Raw genomic sequence first — 21,883 nt, 5'->3', positions numbered from 1 at the left:
TTCCGAAGACGCTGTTATCGGGATTGGGATTGTTTGTGTTGCTTATGTGAGATATATGCTCGATGATATCGGTAATCTCGGCGATATTCGAGGCATGGCCGCGTTGACATCTAAGAATGATTGTGTGCATCCGAATGGGTCAGCAATGATGCTGTATAAACTCGAGACAAAATAAACGAGAATAAAACAACTTTATTTTGTGATTGTGAAGTTTCATCTCCTTTGGAGCTGTATGTGTTACTTTTCTCTTTGAAGTCGTATGTTAAACGTTATAGCAGTTTACGCAGACTACAGGTTATATCTATGCGGATCCTCTTTACGCAAGGATGTACTGTCTGTCAAGAACACTCGCAGGTGTAGCGACATGAAAATGCACAAGTTGTCCTGTTTCAATTGCCGTTTCGGTGCCCTATGTCATAATGCGGAGATCAGTGTTCGCACCTAGTACGGCTGACATAATTTCTGCTTGATTTATTACGTCTCCAGTTGATACAGCATCATTGTTAATCCATTCGGGTGCACATAATCATTCTTATCTGTCAACGGCGGCCATGCCTCGAATATCGCCGATATTACCGATATCACCCAGCGTACATCTCACACAAGCAACACAAACAATCGCCATCCCGATAACAGCGTCTTCAGAAAGCAACCCCCTTCTGCCTTCGAGGCGTTTGAGCAACAACCAAACACCCCTACACGCGAGTGGAACAGCCCGAAACGCGCTCTCCCAATTGTTCAGCTGAATCACACGAGGGTGTCTCTCCTCCTGCTCCGCCACGCGAGGCGTCGTTCAAGTTAAGGTTGCAGGGAGCTGTACAAACTTCCGTGTGTGCGTTTGTGTGTTACAATGCTCGAAGTGGACAGGAAGGCGTCAATGGTCGTTCGGGATTTTGAAAGAGTTTGTGAAATATGAAAGATTAGATTAGATTCGTACTAGTAATGTAAGATTAGTAGCGGTTGGAAGAGGAGCAGAGCCATGCAATACTGGTTTGGGTTGACTTTCCCCATACGTAGCTCATGTCGCGGGGGTTAACTCACCCACCGGGTTGTTCGCAGAATCTCACCATAAATAACAGTCAACCAAACCTGCTACCTGGACCTAAGTCATTTAAGTTCTTTACATTATTCATTACCAGTCAGAGTCGCGAATATACGGTAATCAACTAACGACGCTTCATGGTAGTTGGATTGGAATGGTGCGTAGAAGGCACGTTTTTGCGTCAGCACTGACCGCCGCCGTGCAATCATGTCGGCGTTAGAGTGAAGTGTCTGTGGAATAAAGAGAGAGCAGGTGCAAACAGAGAGTTCAACTCATTTTTTACCCATTGGCGATTTTTAAATACGATGTCAGTATGATTGTTTTTGCTTCTTTTATTTCAAATCCACAAAGAAACCCAGCTTGTTATGTTCTTTTCATTGTGACCTGCATAAGGGCGGCTGGTGCTTTACTTTCTAGTACTCTAGGCACGCGCCAAACTTAATGCATTAAACGGAATGGCAGTAACTTCACCTCTTCACCAACCATCTTCCCGAATGGCATCGTGTTTTCAACACGCCCGTGTTTTCACCAAGTCGGTGGAGTTCTAGCGTATAAGGGGCTTATGTAAGTTCACACAAGTACGTTGGGAATTATGCTGCAGCGTTGTACACACGAATACGTGCAGGAGCTGAGCTCAGGTATAGGTTGCTTTCGCAACCTGCAAGCAAGACAAAATTTTAAGACAGAAAGTTGCACAGCCGACGACATACACGTAGGTTGGTCCCCGTATTCGCATTTTTATATAGGTTGCCCACGGTAACTGCAGAAATTACCTCTAACACAAAAACATAGCGCCGGGAAGAAAAGCTGACAGCTCTCCTATGACATTACATCTTACAATGAAGCACTGTTTTGTAACACAAACGTCGTAGGAAAGAGAGTGTCAGTTTGTTTTTGACAGAGCTCTATGTCAGTGATCACTTCAGCAGCAGGGTGGCTGATTAGTATATTATTATGAAACACGTTACTTCATGAGTGCTACCCAAAACTGTCGTTGATAACTAATTCTTATATATATATATATATATATATATATATATATATATATATATATATAGATAGATAGATACTCATGGAACGATGCGGCAGCACCAGAGGACACGTGTTTCGCCGTGTTTGCGGCTCGTCGGCCCTGGGTAGCTGCGCATCGTTCCGAATTGGCACGATCCGAATTGGCAAACCAGGGGTCACTCAGTGACCCCTGGTTTGCCAATTCGGAACGATGCGCAGCTACCCAGGGCCGACGAGCCGCAAACACGGCGAAACACGTGTCCTCCGGTGCTGCCGCATCGTTCCATGAGTATCTGTTTTTCTGCGTGCAGCCATAGAAGCCATGTTAATCTGTAAGTTTGAATTACAAACACGTCTAGTATCATTTATTTGTTCCTTTAATGGCTTTTCCCCCTGCATTATATATATATATATATGTATATATATATATGTTTACAGTTCAAGCGTGCCACAATCCCAGCTGTGGACGGCCGTTTCGAGCTTCTTGGCTCTCATCGGCACAGCGTAGGGATGTGACACGCTCTTGTCTCGGCACAAACATTGTGTCTCTGCAAGACATCAATGTTCCAGAGGTGTTGCTAACACCCTGGAACATTGATGTCTTGCAGAGACACAATGTTTGTGCCGAGCCAAGAGCGTGTCACATCCCTACGCTGTGCCGATGAGAGCCAAGAAGCTCGAAACGGCCGTCCACAGCTGGGATTGTGGCACGCTTGAACTGTAAACATATGCCTCACGTGCAGCCATGGAGCATTTGCTCATTTTTGTATTTGTATCTGTATATATATATATATATATATATATTCACGTGGCTGTCTTATACATTAGTGGCAAGGGCGTTCCCAGTATTTCTTCCATGGGGGGGGGGGGGGCAACGCGATTCCAAGGGGGACAAGAGTGCAAGCCCCCACCAGATCATTTTCTTGAAGCGGACGCTGTGCACTGCGTGGGTGTTTAGAAGTCTCTGTTATGACATCTCAGAATATCCATTACGACCTATGACTAAGCAGTGCACTATTTTCACAGTGACCTTGGAGTTCCAAGGGGGACACGCTCCTCCTTTTGCCCTTTCACTGTTCGCCCATGATTAGTAGTCATAACACTTTTCAGTTACGATCTTGGTTGTTGTTATTCGCGATTCTGAGCCCCGGGGTCTTCATGTAAAAGGCGCGTTATCGTATTATCACTGACCGTCGCAGTGCTTCCATGCCGACGTTAGAGTAAAGTACCTGTGGAATACAGACAGGACACGGACAAGTGCAAACAGAGAGTTCGACCTATTTTCGATACATTGCCGTTTCCTAAATAGAATTTCAGCATGCTTGTTTTTACAACTTATATTTCAAATGTACAAAGAAAACCATATTGGTATGTTCTTTTGATTCTGACCCGAATGAGGATGCTCTTCTTTGTAAGGGGCTTCTGTCAGTTCACACTCGAACGTTCGGAATTATCCTGCAGTGTCATACACAGAAACTCATGCTGTAGCTGAGTTCAGGTAGTTTGCTTTCGCACAGCACTGCACTAAACAAACCACAGAAGAAAACGAAACGAAAAGGAAAACGAACATGAGAACATTTGAAAGACCGAAGGTCTAACGGCCGACGACGTATCTGTCGCTTGGTCCGCTTATTCGCATATATACATATGCAGGATGTCTGCGATAACTGTAGAGATGATCTCGAACACATAGCGCTGTCAAAGAAAAACTGACAGGTTTGTGTTACAAACGGACAGATCTTGCAATACAGCGCCTATTTGTGACACAAACGTCACAGCAGAGCGTCAGTTTCCCTTTGATGATGCTATGTTCTAGCGATCATTTTTGTTGCAAGGGTGGACACCTTGTGTATAGCTGAGTGTCATTAATACATTATGATAATATATGTCACTTATTGACTGCTACCCAAAACTGCCGTTGATCCCTAATTTTTATACGTATTGATATGTATGTCACACATTAAGAGTCCTAACATTTTTCACTTACTATCTGTTGCTGTTTCGTGACTCGGGAAATTCCATATCATCGTTAACTTTTTCGGCAAGCAAGAGGAACTCTATGACGCCACTAAATGAAGAAAAAAATACGAAAAATAGCCTATGTGTTCATGCACAACATACAAAGTTTCGCACTTAATTCCATGTGAACAGTTATTTGAACCGGTAACCGGTATTTTTTTACAGGTTTAGTTCCCGTTCGGCTCGAAGATGGCGTCGCCTCTTTCGGTTCAGTTCAGTTCCGGTTCGGCCGAAAATAACGGTTAATTACGGTTTGCGGTTCGGGTTCGGGTTCGGTTCGACTCTCTGCTTCACAACATGAGAATAAAGGATACCAAAACATGAACTCCGACTTTTGTTTGGTAACTGCATTGTGAGAGATAGCTATTATTGGAAGCAAGAAGTGTACTTGCGGCGACCAACGTCATTATCTCTGATCTAGAGTTAATGCTTACAAGAAAACACATTGCTTCAGCTCAAGGATAAGGGCACTGGTTGTGGAAATAATTGCTTCCATTGAATGTGCATGATACATGGTGTGGCGGCTTGCCAGCGCGACGATAACGACGGCCATCTTCATCCCGCGCATGCTCGTGCCCACACCACGCATTCACCTTCCATCGGATTAAAAAGCACTTTGGCTCGTAACCTAGTCGCTTTCTCTAGGCCTCTACATTTTGGTGACCCGGACGTATACCTTACCATCCGTCACGTCAGGTACTTCCTTGAGGGCCGCTCATTTTGTGTCCTCACAGACCACAAGCCCCTGACATACTCCATGCACTCAAGTCACTCTTCGCTGAGCCCACGTGAAATCCGCCAACTAGCTTTCGTGTCCGAATTTACAACTGACCTTCGGCACATTCGTGGCGCCGACAATGCCGCAGCCGACGCTCTGTCACGCATTGCGGTATCTTCCGTCACCACCGATGACACCATCGACTTCAGTGCCATGGCTGAAGCCCAAGCACATGACCAAGAGCTAGCCCGCTTCCGCACCTCGTCTAGCCTGACCTTGCAAGATGTGATCCTTCGCTACACCAACATCTCCCTGACGTGCGACCTCCCTACCGGTGCACTACGTCCCTTCGTTCCAGAGCCTTTACACTTCACTGTCTTCAGGACACTCCACTGCCTTTCCCACCCCGGCATCCGCGCCACCCAGCGCCTCGTCACTGGCGCTACGTCTGGCCCCACATCAATTCAGACATCCGCAAGTGGACACGTTTCTGCCTGCAGTGCCAGAAGGTGAAGATTACCCGGCACATCGTCACACCACCCCAGAAATTCCCACCACCGAAGCATCGTTTCGGGCATGTGCACATCGACATTGTTGGGCCGTTACCATCTTCAAGAGGTTTCCGATATTTACTCACTTGCATAGACCGTTACACACGTTGGCCAGAAGCCCAACCCATCCCAGACATCACGGCAGATTCCGTCGCCCGCGCTTTCATGGCAACATGGGTCGCCCGTTTCGGCGTCCCAGCCGTCATCACCACTGACAGGGGCCGCCAATTCGAATCGAAGCTTTTTCAAGACCTTCTCCACTTCCTGGGCTGCCGTCGCAGCCGCACAACAGCCTACCACCCCTGCAGCAACGGTCTCGTGAAACGCCTACACAGACAGATCAAGACCGCGCTTCGTTGCTGCCCTGACCCCTCGTCTTGGGTTGACAATCTCCCTATCATTCTACTCGGCCTCCGCTCAGCCGTCAAGACGGACCTGGAATGCTCTCCTGCCGAATTAGTCTACGGCGCCTTCCTCCACGTCCCCGGCGAATTCTTGGGTCCCCCGTCTCTCGGTTCTGCACCTCTCCCTGCTGCTTCCTCGACGGGATCCGCGAAGCGATTCGTGCTCTTCAGCCGACACCAACACTACTCCCCGCATCCATCAGCCCATTTGTCTTCAAGGACATTCACTCGTCCACTCATGTTTTGATTCGAAATGATGCTACCCGCGCCCCCCTTCAGTCACCTTACCAAGGCCCGTTCAGGGTACTTTAGCGGACAGACCGTCACTTCACCGTGGACTTCGACGGCTGCCACGACACCGTCTCGATTGAACGCCTCAAACCGGCTTCCCTCGACCCATCGCACATCCCCCTACCTGCCGTTTCCACCGCCGCTGCAGGACCTCCCGCTGTCTCACCTCCTGCCCGCACTGTCCGCTGGCGCACTCCGCTCCTCCACGGCTCATGACTTCTGCGGAGGGGAAGCAGTGTGGCGACTCGCCAGCGCGACGATAACGACGGCCATCTTCATCCCGCGCATGCTCGCGCCCACGCCACGCATTCACCTTCCATCGGATTAAAAAGCACTTTGGCTCGCAACCTCTCTCTGCCTAGTCGCTTTCTCTAGGCCTCTACAATGGTATATATGAAGAGACAAAGTGGAGCCGAAACCAGCCCCATAGGGATTGAAAGCGGCCGTCGTTAAACGTCCATTTCGCATATATTTATGGCTTCATTAGCACGGTTGTTTGGACGCGCAACCAAACGTCACGTGACCAGAATGCGCACGTCCGCCTGACATGCATCACATTCGCAGCCACGTGCCCATGGGATGTTGATTGGCGCTTAGTGGTTTTCTCGGTGGCTGATTTTTCTCTAACAGCTCTCTACCCAAGGTCACAAGAGGTGCATACCCACTTTAGAGCCGACAGCGCGCTGCTTTAAAAGTTACATTTTTCGTGAATACTCATTTCATCATTTGTTTAAATAATGAGTGCCTCCAACTCGTAGACACTGTGCGAAGCTTGTAGATTGGTGCACCCGTGTGCAAATTATTTAGCCCGGGGATTCCATTGAAATACCTTGTATAACAATCACACAGTACTACACAGATAATGCCGAAACACATAATAATCAGGCTCACCTGAAACATGCACACGAGCTCCTTGCACGTAATAATCCTTCCATTGATCTTTTTTGGGACAAGCGTGTCGGGTGAAAGAAGATAGGACACGAGCTTTTCTATGTGATATTTAAAATCTCTCGATAGATCTGTGAATGAAAGTTGGCACTGTGAGGTAGTGATGCACTTGAGAAAGCAGTAGTAAAACAATTGGCTGTTTTCGACATACATGTCTGCAACCTCCAGGCCGTGCATACCTGACCCCCGTCGGTGGTGTCGTGCACGAAGAACTCATACCGTAATCGTTTCCGAAATGCAGCCGTGTTTGACACAACGCCACCAACAGCGAGAAATCCTCCCTGATACTCGAGCGCATTCTGCGTCGTCCGCTAGAATTCTTCCTTCTCCATGCTTAGGCATAATGGGAGACGGCACACAAGCATCACATATGACTGCTCCCGGTTTTGTGGCGTTGTGTGCAACGAGACTTCTCATCGAAGGCAATAATGGCGCGACACCACTGATAGGGGACAAGCGGGCCGCCTGCTGGACATTCCACAGAAGTATGTTGCAAGCAGTACAAGTCGGAAAAGCGTTCAGGCGAATTCGTCCTGTAGCAAACAAATGATAGCAGTGCAAATGATAACAATCATGTGAGAAACACATCAGAGACGTTGATTTATTGAAGCGCTAGACACAAAGGCGACAAAAAATACAAAAAAAAAAACGAGTGCGCGCGTGCACTTTCAATATCTTTTTCGCGAGACTACACTCCTCTTTGAGCAGACGTAGCGACTGTAGTTCCGTCTTGGTAGCGAAAGGGGACGCTGTATTGACGCACATGTTCCCATTTCGACAAATCAAGACTATGCTTCTGTTTTCCGATATGAGCTCATATCACAGTATCGTTGGAGGTCCCTTCCCATTCGCGAGTCCTGACTCATTGTCCAAGAAATGTGATGTTAACGTTACGTTGTCGTGGAGCTTGTTGATTCGCAAAATTGCACACCTGTCGGCCTGCGGTAACTGTACAGGCATGCTGTTAAGCAGAAAGGAAACAGATTGAATACAAGATAAAATCCTGATAAATTAAGCGTATGAACATGAAAGAACTGAAGTTCTGAGGCTGGAACAACGAGCGTATGAATTGGTCGTTATTCATAGATCGTTACCATCACTGATAGAATCACCTCATTACGGGCGAAGAAGCACGTATTACACATAAAACGCTTCCTTAACCTCAACATCGTTTTATACTCGCAAAATAGGGAACCCCCACGTTTCATATGAACCGCTGACGACATAACAGTGTATGTCAATTACGACGTACTGGACAAGCTTCATCACGACTTGCGTCCGTACAGCAACGGCATTAACCGAATTGATACCATTGTTCCCATTCCAGGAACAAAAAATATTACCTCAGTATAAGCGACCGTACAGCTTTGTTAACGCCTATATGATGCCTAAATTAGATTGCATTGTATGTATATGTACCAGTGTTCAAAAGTATGGCTCAAAGCCGGCTTTAGGTTGCTAACGTTTTCATTCAATAGGGAGATTCTTCAGCCGTATTTCCGGAAGTTGAAACTTTTGCTGGCAACGAAGTTTCCATCACGAGGTGAAGGTGCATCGCCCCTTCATTGTGAATATAACTGCCAGTGTTGATCGCAGGGAGACAAATAAACATGTCTGTATGGTTACAAAAGTTCACTAGCCAAATATTCTAATATGAGACAAAAATTTCCTCAGTTGTTCCCATGTGGGAACAATGGGTTCAGGTGCATACTTCTCCGTATTAAAGTGGTTGACGGGGAACGCTTCTGATTCGCTGCAGATGTCTTCAAATAGGCCATTGACGTCAGCAGAAGCTATGGAAATGGTTCCAAGAGACAGAGACGGACACAAAAATGATAGTTTTGCGATATGCACAACCGGGTGTGACGGGAACAAGACCAATGAAGACGACGAAGCTGTAGCAAGGACACTATACTTACACTTGAAAGTGGAAGGAAGAACAAGTGGAAATTCACTGAAAAACTCGAAGAGCAGTCGGACTGTTCGTATGTACAGAGTGAACATCATGACCCCATAAAAAAGAAGACAAGGCGCATCTCCGGTGCAAAATCGGTAAAACGAGAGGGTTCCACCATACCTGCAGTCGCGACTCAGCCTGAAACAACGTCCCCTGATTTACGATATACGAATAAATCGGAGTTTTAAGGACACATAAAGAGTACACGTACACGGGACGGGCTGCTCCAGCACAACAAGTATAGTTATGTGCCAACAGGCCCACTCAGTTTTTCTAACCAAGTCCCCTGATTTGGGGGATTTTTGGTTCAAAAATTTTCTGACCGGTGAGACAGCTGCCTTCTGGTGGCAGCAACTGAGAAATGCGCTCGTCAAAAATGAGCTTCTAGCTTCGATGTGGTGCACCTGCTTACAGAGGCTAGGCCGCAGTGAGCGGAAGAAGGTACAGGTACAACAACCAATGATGGTTGTTGTACCTGCAATGATGCAATGGTTTGTATCTGCCCGTGGACGACGGCCATGCGACGCCGGTACGCCATGGAGCAAGCCAATCAGTTCAACGGATACTATCGCCCGGCATCCACCTAGCGTGGGGTCACGCACTGTCCGCTGGGACATACCATCAAAGTCCGTCAGGACACGTGTAGGGAGACACCATCTCTTCCACAGGTTTAGACTACAGCTTCATGGCTGGAGTGGACTTGTTGGTGGGTTTGTCAATAAATACAGGCCAGTCGTTACTAGCACGAAATGGTATTGGCAAATGCTCACAAACCTTCTTACGAATGAGAAATATAATCAGTTATTACGTACCAACTTGGCTTGGGAGGGAGCGGCTAAGGTTAGGAGCAAAAAACTTCTCGAAACAGTCGCAGTGTAAAGGGTTCAGGGTAGTGGAGGGTATTATTAAATTTAAATTGGCAGATCAGTTAAATCAATTTAGAATATACTATCGCCACAAGACAAGGAGGAGATCTATCGGAATTTTGGGGTGAGTTAATTGTAAAGCACAGGAGTGTTGACGCTCTTCTGATGCACACGATACAGCGTTACACTCAAGTGCAAAAGCAATGGGGCAGAGTTTTAGAACTGGCCTCAGTTGTTGACTTGGTTGGGAAAAATAAAGCAAATCAGTAAATTAAGGATATAGGGAGTGGTAGGCTAAAAGATAAGGAAGATGGGCTCACTAATTTTGTGACTCATCTAATCAGTCAACAACACAACCTTCTTACGCTTGTCCCATCCTACAGTTGGCATACAAAACCTTCTGCAAACGCTCCGAAAGCAGCATTAAGACTTCAGTTGGAGCTGCGATGTCGCCCTAAGTATGACCAGCTAAGCCAGTGATGGTCCGTTCAGAAGAACAGGTCCACTCGGCGACATCTGTTTTCTACCAAGAACGGAACAAGGACATTTTATAGTGCTCCAAGGAAGTAGGGCCGCTGCAGACAGTGCAAGAAGCATACAAGACATGGATGCAATGCCTGGGAAATGCATATGTACATTCAGTACACAAAGCTTTTCTAGGAGTAAGAGTTGCTGGAACAGCTTTGATGTTTGGAGTGCCCGTTTTCGCAATTGGGTATCATTCAGTACTTGGGCAACGGCTGCATATTTTCCCTTGAAAATTTATAAATAAACATAATAAACGTTTATAAAATAAAATAAAATAAAATTTATAATAAATGTTTCTTCAAAGACTCATTCCTGAGCACTTATCGGAAAGCAGGGCAGACACGGAACGGTTCAAGGGACACTAAAATATATATACAAGTTTCCCTTCAAATTACTTTACACGCTTTGTTAATTCCGTACTTCTTATCTTAATTCCAAGCTTACGAAGCTAAAATCGATATCCAGTGCTCCTTCTTGCTTCGGAGCCAAGCATTCAACAACGCTTTAGCTTGTGCACCGGTGTGTTTAGCCCATGCTGCTCGTGCCACACCATAGACCAGTCCCTATGAAAAACATTGTGCGCGTCGCGTTGCGAAGCGGACTGGCGTCGGTGTCTGGAGAACGTAATGATAAATGTTGCCAATGACGCATTTGCGAGAACTGTTGTGAACTGCAGTTCAGTGAATCGGTATTGAACAATACAGCGGTGCCCATCATGCTGCGCGTATACTGAACACTGCGATTGGGCCCTTTCGCCTGGCCCATGATAGTTATGCGCGCGTTTCTCCTGCTGTCACACTGAATGCCGCCAAGCGTTGCATCCTGCGGATGCCATTCGTTGCCACCAAAGACGGCCCTGTTTTCATTGCGTTTTTCTTCTAAACGATAGCGTTGTATGCACCAATTTTTTAACCGTACTAAATCAAACAGGAACTTTCATACGAGAGCCAGTTGTTCTTCCATTTTAGTGCCCCTTTAAAGTTAGTATGTGTTTCTTTTTGTATAAGATCTGTATGGATATATGAACCGGGAACATTGTTTTCTCTTTACGACCTCTTATACGCTTTACGGAGAAGGATGTACGAAAGCTAATTTACAGTAAATTTACCTCGAAGCTTTCCGTCGAAGCTAGTGTTCTCTACCGCGTCACCAGGTCTAGGCATGAGGAAACATCTCACTTCGGCGAAGTTGGATCTGATGTTTTCACGCAGCTCGTAGACTTCACGAGGCAGCGCGGGGTTCCTTTCAAGCCAAGGGCGAAGCAGCGCTTGTCCTCCTTCCAGTCCAAAAGGTTTCTCTCCAGGATATTGCCAATCACGAATGAGAAACAGGAGCTTCTGGAAGACTTCATTCCCCTGACCCTCCTTATTTCTTGCCATGCTAGCGTACTCCGCAAATAGCTGGAAGAAAAAGAAAAGTCATTACATACTGCAGTCTGAGAACAGGAACACACTCTCTTTTCTTCAATGTCTCTTTTCCCACTTCAGTACATTTCGTCACTACAAGACATTTCTTCTCATTCATGATAAGACAATGATATTACTCTTTGCGTATCAACGTCACGCATCGCTACAGCGTTCATATGTGCCGGACACGTTCGAGTTTCTTTCCGCAAGCAGCACAACAGGAAAATATATAGCCATTCCGTATGGCGTACAGCCCCACATGTCTGAATGCATACTTCAGGCGTGATTGCGATATAGAGTATAAGGCTGTGTTGTAACCTGAGTAATATATTCCGATGTTGTTAGCGTAAAGGATGTGAATATATATCAGTTATCTAGATAGCCCAGTCGGTAGTGCACTGACTTGCGGAGGTCAATGTTGCGGGGTGGATGACAGCCGACGGCGGTAGCAGCTCGCGGTAGGTAAACATTACTCTTGCGGAGTGCGTCGGCATTCCCCGGAATAAATCCGCAGCCTTACCCTATACCGCACAAGTGTTGACGTACGTACCCTACGCGTAAATCTACTTTCAGTTATACGATTACCGTTTCAGGGCTGCAGATCCTGCGGCGCCTGCACTGTTTGAACCTGCACTCTTTCTGACATTCTCCCCCATCCTGCTGAAAGGAGTCGATCCAACACTCACTCGACGCATGCCGCCCTAACACCTCTAGTCAGGATGCTACATTAGTTAATCGAATGTGACTGGATGTGGTTTCTGCAGCTCAGTTGTGTTAGCGCTTGAGACAAGTTCACTTTACCAGATGCTGTCACTCCGGTACTCTATAGAATGTGGAGCACATTCTACCCACAAGAACACATTGATCTCCCCAGGCTATTCAGGAATGTCATTCTGGGATAAGAATGGGATCCCTCACACTACCCCCCCCCCCCCCCACACACACACACACCGAATGGTCTTCAATTTGTCAGAAAAGCGATAAAATCAGAGTTCGTGTACCATCCTCAGAACTTCCCCGGCAAAACTCCCAGGAACACATCTAGTATGGTTCCAGGGGCGCAACCGAATACCTTACAGTGAATTATATATTTATTTTGAGGAATGTGCGCGTGTGTGCTTTTTATATATCATGAACTTCAGTCACCAGCTTCTCATTGGTGGTTTCTCGTCTTTATTCTTCACCATATTTCTTATCATGAACAATGAGTGTCTAGGTTGACAAAGCAAAAACAGAGATATACAGGGAGCTCGCTGTAACGTGTCCGTGAATTATAGAAAAAAAATATAGACATTGTACAAGGATGCCGCTTGCTGCATTTGCCCTTGTGGCACTTTGGCCACCAGGAAAGACCGATTTTGTCAAATTTCAGCTGCAATAAATTGAATTTTTAAAATTGATCTCGCTAATTTGCCAAGTCAACCTCACGTTTCTCCATACCTGAGAACACCAAATTAACATCGGAATTGTCGGCCAGAAAGCATGTCAAGTGAACAATGACCACCTATCCATATCATGCAATTTGTAGAAATGCTGATGAGCGTAATTTACCGTCAAGAAACTTACTTGACGCTCGTCAATGTTTATTTCAGTATGTATATTGCCATCGAACACTTCAACCACTGTTTCTAAACCAATAAAACCAAACTGTAATCCAATTCTAATCCTACACAAACCAGCTCTATGTCAGCTCTCATCCAGCACAATCTAGTTCTAATTCAACACAAGCCAATTATAAGCCATCTGATTGGACTGTCGTAGCTCCGCCCTTTATGTTAATGGTTAGCTTGGCTTCGCCCCTTCACGATGATTCGCCCATTCCAAACCTACTGAGCGATGATTGGTTGGCTTAGCTCCGCACCTTGATGGTAACGAACTTTCATAGCTACGCCCACCTCACGATGATTGGCCCATTCTGCGCGGGCCCACTGACTGCGTCCCTCTGAGAATTTGGTGGCTCCACCCATGTGGCGCGCGAATGTTTGCTAAAATCAAGCAGCGTAATTCTCACTGTTTTTCTCGACTACTTCCGTTGCGATACCTCGCACGGACCCTTTCTTCCCTCCGGGCTATTGACCCACAATTTGCATGAACCTTTAAACACATCACACCTAACGCTTTAAGTACCATGCCAATGATGAGGACGGTCCCCACAAGAAGAACAGTCTCTGTTCGAAATATCGGCAGTTTCTGTCCTGAAGCAACTCCCTTCCTTCGTGTACAGTTTTTGTTCGGTGTGTTTGTTGTACCTGGAGGACCTCATATTTTTTTTTAGAAGAAAGAGTGAGCATTTCAAGTGAGTGGTTGTCCGTGGAGGACTTCATATTTCTGTAAAAGGGAGTGATCATAAAAAAAAATTAAGTCCAATTGAAAATGCTCAAAATTCTGAAAATCCGTCAACTAAAAATCATGCAAAGCCTTCCTAAATGGTGGCAAAGTCTCTAGAACGTAATTGCCTCTATCGGTTCGCTGCGTTTCTACCGGCCTGCCCTGTATAGACAGGATGTTATGATAGGAAGCTATATATTGAACAAGAGGATACCACGTTTTTCTAAGCAACAGACAACCGTTCTCACACCTTTATTGACTTTAGGTCATTAGCGCCGACATTATTGGAACACATGGATAGAATGCTCTTCAGTGATTTACCTTTCGTCAGCAATGTCGCAATGCAACAATGCACACCACACATTGAAGAATACAAGTTGTGAATACAGACACCATTGTATTAGTCGACGATGAGACGTCTAAGCTCGGTTTGGATGTGCGGCACGCTCAAGGAAACAAAGTAACTCAGTTTATCCTTCAGTTTTGTGTAGGGAATCCAGTGCTCCCCGGCTCGCTGTCTTTGATCTGTGCTGACCACATTATTTCGACATATTTCATGAAGCTCACGCAATGATTGCTCCCTGTAGGCTGATGGGTATTGATCCAAGACTTCACTTATGAGGCCTCGCCACTTGTTTGCTGTGTGACAGGAGCTTGACATGTGGCAACGCATCTCGACCAAGTTCTCTCGTTCGTGAGGTACGTCGAAGTGCAACCATGTGTAGTCGATGGACCTGGTGGCATTATAACCAGGTTAGCTTGGACACATGAGATACAGCCGTAGAGCAGCTGCTGCCGAGCAGCTCGAAGAAGCAGGTGGTGGGGAAAGGGCACACATATGTGGAAGCCCTGGGGAATGTGCGTCCTGGGCCGACTTCTAAGCGAACTGTACTGACATATGTCTGAAAGCGTCCGAGGAAAACCCAGGAAAAACCCCAGGCAGCACAGCCGGCACCGGGATTCGAACTCGGGTACCGCTCAGACTTGACATGACATGGCCAGCACGCTAACCACTGAGCCACGGGAGCTGGTGCGTGATGGAACATGTCAATCAGATGGGTTAGAAGTCTAGAAAATGTGGAGAGCCGATCTGCAATCAGAAGGTGCAGTGAGACACGTTACCTATTTAGCATAAGGTGCAGAACCACGGTCAGTGGCCCTAGCGTGGACCAACCAGTTTGCATGGAGCAAGGTAACCCTCAGAGAAGGTAGCAGAGCCACAATAAGCGGGCTTAAAAATGGACTGATCAGCATGAGGTAGGCGGAGCCACGCCAGGTCATTAGCATAAGGGGGTAGAGCTAAACCAGCCAAGCCAATCATCAATCAGTAGGCTTGCAATGGGCTAATCACCGTGAAGGGGTAAAGCCAAGCCAACTCTATTGCATACAGGAGCGAAGACACGGTCGGCCAATCATAGTTCAGTGGCTTTGCTTGGACCACATACCCCGCACAGGTGGAGCAAAACCAGCTGAATAGTATAAATGAGCGGAACTACATGTAACAAACTTACCACTACCACAACAGCCCTACCAACAGGGGAAACCTACTGGCTTTACAATTCGGCTCAGCAGGTAATCACAATAGATACGCAAGTGTGAGTTAGATACATATTATATGACAGAAACGGACATCAGGGATATTGTCGAGCGCACTTGGCTCAACGCGAAGGTTAACTTTTGACAGGAATCGTGGTCACTGTCACAAAAACTTTGTAGGTCCTACAACACATGATCAGCATGACCTTCATATTTCCATTTCAGAATATGCGCCATCCTGCTCGCATAGAGAGGCTACTGCTTGATGACAGTACTTCTATGCACAGGCAGTGCAACAAGTCAAGGTGAATCCAGAACAGCCTTTATTCCGGAGTCAAGTACAACGACTGACAATAATGAATGTCGCCCAATCTGACATGCGCTTAAGAAGGTGCCTGTGCGGAGCCGGTAAACAAGTGGCGAGGGTAACACGCTGATAACGAGCTTGTGATACTTGATGCTACAGCCTGCAACTATCTTAAGATTACAAGCTCCCCTTCTACTACAGAAAACAATTTCTTTGTCAATCAAGCCATGAACAATAAAGCAAACTTAAATTCAGTTCTCAGGTCTTGGGTATCTTGATAGTTGCAGACCGATACAGGGTCATCTGAATGAAGGTCTGGTAGCTGCCTGGTGCCATGGTTGTAGAAACACCGTTGGCGACGCCGGATGTCGCGCAGTCGACTGACAACCTCTTGTGGTGGCACAATGTTGGGCTTCAGATGTTCCGAGTGCACTGGCAGCAGGCTTCTTGTCCGACGTCCCATCCGTCTCTGCACTGGAGACTTAAGGATTCTGTCCCTGGGCGTGTTTCTCCATTCCAGGAGTGCGCATCTGAACTCAACGCTGTTATAAGCGTAGTTTCTAAGTAGCTTATTTGCTTCCGTTCAGCCATTACGTTGGCACGGGGGTAATGCGGGCTCGACGTTACATGAGTCACTTGAAGCGTCTTCATCCCCTCCTTGAACGTGTTGCTGCTGAATGGTGGCCCATTATCGGTGATAAGCTTGCTAGGAATGCCGTGTGTGCTGAAGGTTTCTGTCAAAAACGAGATAATTTATTTCGCCGCCGTTGTCTTTAGTTGCTGTATCTCGAAGTAGAACGAGTAATAATCTACGACCACAATGTACTCACTTCCAGCGTGGTAGAAAAGATCAGCTTCCAACGTTTCCCAAGGCAGGGTAGGAATCTCGTGACTCATCATGGGAAGTCTTGCGTTGCGCGGCTTATGCTCTTTGCAGCTACCACAGTTCTGGGCTTGTTGTCGGATAGCTGCTGACATGCCCGGCCAAAACATGACGTCACGAGCGCGTTCTTTCATCTTATCTTCTCCGCAATGTGTTGCGTGTAGCAAGCGAAGAACTTCGCGACGCATGGATCGAGAAATGATTATCCTGTTTGTCTTGAACAGGAAGCCGTCTTGCCCATGAATTTCTTCTTTGTACTGCCAGTATTCTCGTAGTTCCTTGGCGACTTCTTTTCTTTCCTCTGGCCAGGACGATTCTGCTTAACGCCGTAGCTGTTGCAGTTGGGAATCTTGCTCTGTAGCACGAAGAAAATTTGTCAATTTCTCTTCCGATATGGACATGTTTTCCAAAACATTGACGTGGAAATCTTGTGCTTCTTCTTGTAGCTCATCTTGTGCTGGGAAACGGGGAAGGGCGTCCGCTATAAAAAGCTGTGCTCCAGGCTTGTAGATGACTTCAATTGGATATTTTTGCAGCGTCAATCTCATTCTCTGGAGACGAAGCGGACACTCATGCAGCGACTTTCTAGATATGGCTTCTATTGGTTTGTGGTCAGATTCGACTGCTACGAAGAGGTAATCGTGGAATCTTGAACAACCATGCACGATCGCCAACATCTCCTTTTCGATGTGTGCGTACTTTTGTTGCGCTTCGGTTAGAGAACGAGAGGAGTACACAATAGGACGTTGCTTCTGGAGGAGTACCGCTCCAACACCGTACTGGCTGGCATCAACCGAAAGAGTCAGTGGCTCGCCGGATTTAAAATAAGCTAATACCGGGGCCTTTGTCAGTGCGTCTCGCAGTGATTGGAAGCTTTCTTCCTGTCTGTTGGTCCATTCCCATGCTACGTCAGCCCTCAGTGACTCACGTAATGGTGCGGTCCTCTGCGCTGCGTTTGGAATAAACCTGGATACGAAATTAATCATCCCAAGAAAGGTTCTCAATTCTTTCACGTTGCTCGGCTGCGGCACAGCCCGGATGTCTTCCACGCGCCGAGGATCCAATGATAGTCCGTCCGGTGTCAGAATTTGTCCCAGGTATTTGACTTGTTGCTGACAGAAGTGGCACTTCTTCAAATTTAATTTCAGATTCACATCTCGACAACGTTCTAAAAGATTCCGCAAGCGTTCGTCGTGTTCAGCTTTTGTTCTGCCCCAAACCAGAACATCGTCCATGACGACCTCTAGATCCCGGAGTATCTTTCTCATGGCTCGCTGGAAGATCTCTGGCGCTGTACAAATTCCGAATGGCATCTGCAGAAATCTGTATCTTCCGAACGGAGTGCTCATGGTGCACAAAAATGAGCTGTCCTTGTCTAGAGGGATTTGCCAGAATCCAGAGGAGGCATCAACCGTCGAAAAATACTTTGCCCCACTCAGACATGGGACAACGTCTTCTAACGTTGCCATTGGAAAGGGCTCCCTGAGCAGAGCTTGGTTGATGTACGCAGGATCCAGACAAATTCAAACATTTTCCTTCTTTGCTACGACGACAATGTTACTGGTCCATTCTGTAGGCTCAGTGACCTTGAATATCACACCGTCTGCTTCCATACGGTCAAGCGTGTCTTTTACTTTGTCTTTTAATGCAACGGGTATTCTTCGCGCGGGCTTCGCAACGCCTTTGACGTTTGGTTTCAGTCTCATGTGGTAGACTATTCCTTTGAGCTTGCCTAGGCCCTTAAAAACGTCCTGATAAGGCCGTGCAGCTTCGTACAATCCCAACTGGTTGTCCTCATGAACGCGGGTGAAGTGGATCATTCAACGAACCCGTCCCAGATGTTCAGATACCGTTCCACTCAATGTTGTAGGAACCTATCGATCCACAACGAATAACTCCGTGCTAAGGTCTTTTCTTTGAAATGAGATATGCAGTTGTATTCTGCCTTCAGCTTTTTCACTGTGTCCGAAGAACGTGCTCAGCGGCACGCTGCATTTGGATGCCTCCTTGTCTGTTATTTGCTTGAGCAGGGCTGACGATATCACAGAACAGTTCGCTCCGGTATCCAACCTGCAGGACACCTTTGTTCCCTCGATGGTGACCTTGGCGGACCATATCTCGGTCTCATCAATTCTTTTCGATGATAGCGACTGAAGGAAATAGTCGGCTTTATCTTCATATTCCAGATGTCTTAATTTTTTCTTATGTTGCCTTCTTTGTCTCGGCGCTCGCCCAGGATTATTCGTTCTGCAGACTGACGAAAAATTGATTTTTCTTTCCGCACTTCTAGCAGACTTTCCCTGCCGCTGGACATTGGCCTCCTCTGTGCATACTGTAGCCACACTTGGAGCATGGTATCCTTCCACTCCTATTGTGCTGGACGGCGTTCACTTCGGACTTTTTTTCTTTTATTTTCTTGTCGCTTTGAATTTCTTGTAGTTTTTGATGACTGCGTTCCCGCTGCCTGCAGATTTCCACGACCTTCTCGTAAGGTGGATTTTCATTTATAAGTTTTTGCTGAAGGGCTTTGTCTTGTGTGCCCAAAATAATGCGGCTTCTTAGCATGCGAGTTTCAAGACTGCCAAATTCACAGGTGGCTGCTAACACCCGGAGCTCTGTTATCCACTCGTCGAAGCGCTCCCCTTCCTTCTGGTCTCTCGAAGCGAAAATGAATTCTTGATAGGTGAGGTTTACTGTGGGCTTGCAATGTGCTTCGACGTACGCATCTGTATGTTCCCCTTCACTATCACGATGCAGCGTAGTATGTATCTTCCTTCAATCTTCACCGATGATGACCAAGAAAGTTGCTGCCTGTACCTCCTTTGGTTGAGCTTTCAACCCCGTAGCCACAGAAAAAAGTTCAAACTCCCTATGCCATAACTCCCACGAGTTCCAGAGGTAGGTCTTGTGTTGTGTCTAGTGCTTTTGGTGGCGGTAGCAGGCTTGACATGCTGTGCCGTGCCATCAGTTCTTGTGACTCTTGTTCGAGCGCAGTCGGCGTCCCTGATTCTTGCTTATCCGTGGACGTCATTTGGCATCATCTTACTTGATATCCCTCACAGGAGTGGAGTCTTTGGTTCCGATTCTGTGGTCTTTTGCTGTTTCGTCGAAGTTTGCACCGCTGTCACCATGTAACAAGTCGAGGTGAATCCAGAACAGCCTTTATTCCGGAGTCAAGTACAACGACTGACAAGAATGAATGTCGCCCAATCTGACATGCGCTTAAGAAGGCGCCTGTGCGGAGCCGGTAAACAAGTGGCGAGGGTAACACGCTGATAACGAGCTTGTGATACTTGATGCTACAGCGTGCTACTATCTTAAGATTACAAGCTTCTTACAGGCAGGATACCCAAGCGCTGTGCCACTAGCGAAAACACAACTCGAATTTCGCAATCCAGGTACTAGGAAAATAGTGTAAATTTAATGATTCAGACAACGTAAATTCCTTCATTCAGGTAGCAGGAAAACGACGTAAATCTCGTGCCTCATAAAAGTAAGGTTCCTTTGTTGCTGTAAAACATGATCTCTGGTCGACGTTTGAGTACGTTTGAAGTATGTTTAACCAACGCGTGAATTATGTTTAATATCCGTTAGCTGGCCAGCGTTAATATAACCTGTTTTCAGGGCGACATTTCCGTCATCAAATCGACGGTCTCAGGTATCATTGATTAAACGCTAACTTTGTGGATTGCAAAAACATTTTTTAACGTTAACTTTACGCTGTTACCGATACCCGTCATGTGATCCCACAGAGGGGTGTTCTTACGGTTGTTCCAAATTAGCTGAGAGGACTTGATGTTAATGACATCAGATCGTCTTGAAGAAATTTATCTGGCGGTCGCGCTCCGCTATTCCGCTAACAAGAGTTTTGTCCAGAGGATGACAACAGATATCCACAAAGACTGGCCCCATCCACCAGAGGTTATAGAGCGCGACTTTACTCTAATCGAGCTGAAGACTGCTTTGAAACTTGTCAATTGCGATCGTCCCCAGGATCAGGTAAAATCACTGCGAAACCTTGACGAGCGGTCACTCCAAGTTCTCCTTCACGTTTATAACACTTCTTGGTGACAGGGATCCGCACCATCTACCTGACATAAGTTGTTCACATTCTCAAACCAGGCAAACCCCCATATGCCCTATCCCCATTTCGCCTTGTGAGCCTGACAAGCTGTATAGGAAAACTGATGGAGACAATGGTTTTGCATCGCCTCGACTGGTGGCTCGAACAACAATGTGCGTTCCCTCGAGAAATGGCATGATTTCGTCGCCACCGAAGCTCCATGGATCCAGTTCTCGACCTAGTCGCTACAGTCCAATACGCTTGCCCTCATCGGCGCGTCGTTGTAAGGGTCATCCTGGACATTAAGCACGCATATGATATAGTCTCGCAGATCTGTGTGAACCACGCCCTGCGTGTTTTCGGAATATGCAGTCCACTCTTCAGCTGGCTCCGCGATATCCTTACAGACCGAACTATCGCGGTCTGCACATCTCACCGCCAAAGCCCTAAGCACCCTGTACATCATAACGTACCCCAAAGAAGCATTCTCAGTCCTACACTGACGTACCACGAAGTGGTACGTCTATTTCTTATGCATTGCGCAATGTTCATCTGCCACGCAAAATTTCGTTGACGGAGCTGAAGACTTGCAGCAAGAAATCAGAATTTTGCATGTATAGCGGGCGAGTACCCCGCAATCATTGAAAAGAAACGAGAACAAATCAAGTTGAAGTGTATAAAAATGTATCGTCATATCCTTCGTCAAAGGTAGTCACATCACCGTGAGCTCTCTTGGCAAATGTTCGATATTAACGAAAGTGGGCAGATCAAATTACTCCATACTTAACTTGTGCTTACCTTCAAGTGCTCTAAATCGGACTGGGTTATTTGCTTGGAGAGGTTGTACACTTGGACAGAGCTTAATAGCATGCTCATTGAGAAAATTGTAACATTTCCTTCCAGCGTAGACGTGCTGTCGAATGAGCCTTCCGTGTCCATCAGAACGACTGCTACGGGCCCGTGTTTTCTCGTCATGACTTTGAAAACTTTTCCCCAGAGCTGAATTCCAGTCGTCTCTCTTTCGC

At 46.7% G+C, this 21,883-nt stretch overlaps 1 protein-coding gene across 1 annotated transcript in view; it reads right to left on the bottom strand.

Moving 5' to 3' along the window:
• Positions 1-21,877, bottom strand: part of LOC135374056 (atlastin-2-like) — a 65,373-nt gene extending 43,496 nt beyond the window's left edge. Inside the window, exons 1-3 of the mRNA XM_064607064.1 lie at positions 21,657-21,877; positions 11,444-11,735; positions 6,928-7,055 (exon numbers count right to left, since the gene is read on the bottom strand). Coding sequence (XP_064463134.1) covers positions 6,928-7,055; positions 11,444-11,735; positions 21,657-21,833 — 597 coding nt within the window. The 5' untranslated portion in view covers positions 21,834-21,877. The remainder of the gene's footprint in view (positions 1-6,927; positions 7,056-11,443; positions 11,736-21,656) is intronic.
• Between the last annotated feature and the right edge of the window lie 6 nt (positions 21,878-21,883).

Source organism: Ornithodoros turicata, unplaced genomic scaffold, assembly GCF_037126465.1.
Source record: "Ornithodoros turicata isolate Travis unplaced genomic scaffold, ASM3712646v1 Chromosome41, whole genome shotgun sequence".
NCBI classification, from domain to species: Eukaryota; Metazoa; Arthropoda; class Arachnida; order Ixodida; family Argasidae; genus Ornithodoros; species Ornithodoros turicata.
The sequence above is the reverse complement of the archived record's forward strand: the minus strand, read 5'-3'. Positions and strand labels throughout refer to the sequence as shown.